Source organism: Halyomorpha halys, unplaced genomic scaffold, assembly GCF_000696795.3.
Source record: "Halyomorpha halys isolate HHAL.00 unplaced genomic scaffold, Hhal_1.1 Scaffold14.1, whole genome shotgun sequence".
NCBI lineage: Eukaryota > Metazoa > Arthropoda > Insecta > Hemiptera > Pentatomidae > Halyomorpha > Halyomorpha halys.
Genome location: NW_027115673.1, coordinates 634,001 through 637,127, shown reverse-complemented (window position 1 = coordinate 637,127; position 3,127 = coordinate 634,001). Strand labels below are relative to the sequence as shown.

At 29.0% G+C, this 3,127-nt stretch overlaps 1 protein-coding gene across 1 annotated transcript in view; it reads right to left on the bottom strand.

Annotated features, from left to right (window-relative positions):
- The window catches only part of LOC106679753 (probable phospholipid-transporting ATPase IIB), a gene marked incomplete in the record, with an annotated part of 30,679 nt that overhangs the window by 10,499 nt on the left and 17,053 nt on the right, over window positions 1-3,127 (bottom strand). The window contains 1 exon segment of the mRNA XM_067052693.1: window positions 2,601-2,777. Coding sequence (XP_066908794.1) covers window positions 2,601-2,777 — 177 coding nt within the window.

The window sequence follows — 3,127 nt, the reverse complement described above, 5'->3', positions numbered from 1 at the left end:
AAATGATACATAAAATAAAACATATTAAAACCATTTATACATCAAAATATACTATTTACTAAAAAAGAGCATATTACAATATATGTATGAATTAAAATCTTTGTATTAATTAAAACATATTTATTAATTAACAAACTCTTAAGTCATGGATTTGTTATGTTGATGATTTCAGTTATCTGTATTTGAGATTAGCTCAAGCAATCTGTATCGATAATATTTTATTTTAGAGAAAAGAAATTGCACTTAGCGATATTATTAAAAAATATATATTATATAGAAATACTGTGATAGGTCATGTTGTGATAAAGTTTCTGTATCTATTTTTTAAATTCTAAAGCATGTTTAACACGCCCAGTTTAGGAAATTATTGAATATCTACTAATTTTGCTACCATTTGAAATATTCATTTCTATTTAAATAAGTATCATCCGCATTAGAGCATTCATAATAACACACATAATTAGCTATTATTTAAAATTTAACAAGCTCATTCCAAAAGTTAATTCCCAGCATAGTTAATAAAAAGTGAACTTGAGTTAGTAAAAAAACATATAAATTCATATATTTTCTCTTCTATTTTTGTCCTTGATACTTTCTTCATGGAGAAAGGAGTATTATAGGAGGGTTTACGCTTCCAGGGAGAGTGATGCCAGAAGGCGGGGTTTATTGCTTTCGTAGGCATGGCACTCTGTACGCCATGTTTGACAGTTAATAAGGTAAGAATCGCAGCCACTGAAGTCTTTGAAAACATGAGTGTCCCAGGAACACGTAGAAGATATCATTGTTAATGGAGGTGAACCGACCGGGACAGCAGTGGAGAGAGGTGAAAAATTTGGTAACTGATAGAGATCAGTGGCGATAATTCGTAACGGCCCTATGTTCGATTACTTTCACTACCACTGGTCCCCATGTTGGTAGTGAAAGTAGTGAACTAGCCCACAAGTGGGAAATTTGGTCCTTCTTTCCTATCTCAGATCTGTTCCAGTTGCTCCCATATACTAAACAGGAGAGAGAGTCAAGATTTATTTATCAAGAACACCACATTCAAGAAAGTTGTGTAATAATTAAACATTTTTAGGATTTACAACATTACAAAACTATTGATGAAAGTCGATATGTAAAATATCAAAACAACATTGGCTCAAAAAATAGTTATACGACTATTTGAGTTTTTCTTTTATCGCACCCTTCCATCAATCTTCCAAAAGATAATCAATCTTTAATGGAAATTCGAACTAAATACTACATTATTAACTAAGAGTTCATCTAAAAGGGTGCAAGCTATTTATTTCCTGGACTAATAAAATATAACTAGCAAACCCGGCAAAGCTTTCCTATAGCTAGATTTGAGGATGAACATAAATTAATTGAACACAATCGAAAGTTTGATATAAATTAATGTATTTAATTAAAATTAAATAAACATTATTTACACATTGCATTAATTGTTTATTATATATATTTAATTTATAGCAGTAAATAAGAATATATAACTAAACTTTATTGGTAATAATATGTGGTAATGCCAGAGGGATCGGGTGTTTCAGTAGCTGCTGCATGTAAATCAGTCCAGTAATTCTAAAGTTTATTGTGGACGAAAATTTATTTTATAATATAGTTTCATTAAATTATTTTATTATTACTAATACTTTTTTTTTTTATTTTTTTTTTTTTCTTATTTATCCAATAAAGTATTTCTTTTAACCAACCTTTTATTATATTTTCCTTTAAATCTATGTATTAGTTTTGTTTTGGTAAAATGTATTTATTTGTTTGTTTTACTGTAAACTGATCTACTGCTGTGACTAATATTTCTCTGGTTTGATCTCACATCGCTGTCTAATGGTGAATTTGTTGATCTAATGAAATGAAAATTGTAAAATGGAAGGGACAAGAAGGGGAAGGAAAAAAGGAATAAATTGAAATATTTGTACTTAGTGTGTAGACTGGAATTTATTGTAAAAGAAGACTGGAAAAGGAAAGAAAAAAAAAAATTAAATCTAAATTTTATTAATGTAGTTTAAAAGAGCAGACATTCATCTTTTGAATGGTTGTATTAATTGGACCCAGAAATTGGATAAAATCCAGAGTTTTGAACAATGGTCACTGGAAGGGGGAAAAAAAAACCTTCAAATAAATCGAGGTGAAAAATTTCTTTACAAAATACTATTCAAGGATTTCAGACAACACTAAGAACGAATATGATTTGCTTATTCCTAAAAAAAAAAAAAGTATTGTTGACTTCCTTTACTTCAAGCCTCATTATATTTTTATAATTTTCTCTGAATATGATATAAATTAAACGTATCAGTATTTTTTTTTTCTTATTCTTTGGAAAGAGATGAATCAATTGGTATATAACTACTACTTCCTGCTGGAGAAATCAGGGATTAGAGTAGCTTTAAAGCTACCAATGGCAACAGGGCACATTTAAAAAAACAACAACAAAAAAAAAAAAGCATGTAAATAGATCTAGTAATTCAAAAGTTTATTGTGGACAACCATTCCCTTTGAAATATATAGATTAGACAATGCCCTTTTTTTAGAGAAAGATTTTTTGAATAACTATTATTAAAAAAAAATGATAAATTTTTATTAACCTCAAAATCTTGGTACTGCTCCTCTGTAAGTCTCTTTTTAGCAACAACGAGAGTTCTTTGACCTTCTCGAGCCATATTACCTACTGCCTCTTCCAGCCAATCTGCAAACATCACTATACTTGCCATCACAACATCAGCACCTTTCAGGTAGAATGTAATTTCACCCGTCGACATTTCCTACAGAACATTAAGAACATTGTTAAGATATATATGTATATATAGTTGACTGTAAAGATTTAAATATAAGAATATGGTCAGGGTTGCGGTCAAAAAAAGAACAAATAGTTAAAACTATTTTAATGTCCGACGTTTCGGCCCACTTTGCAGGGCTTCATCAGGGCTGTTCAAAGCGAACGGTTTAACAGGGAAGTATAAATAAAATTATTGTTAAGGTAATATAATTTAAAAAAAAATTACACAAAGAATAAGAATATACTGATAAAAAGAAAAAAAAAAAATTATACAGCAAGTATGGACCACAAAACAAGAACTCAAAAATTATCATGATTTACGAAGAATTTTTTTTT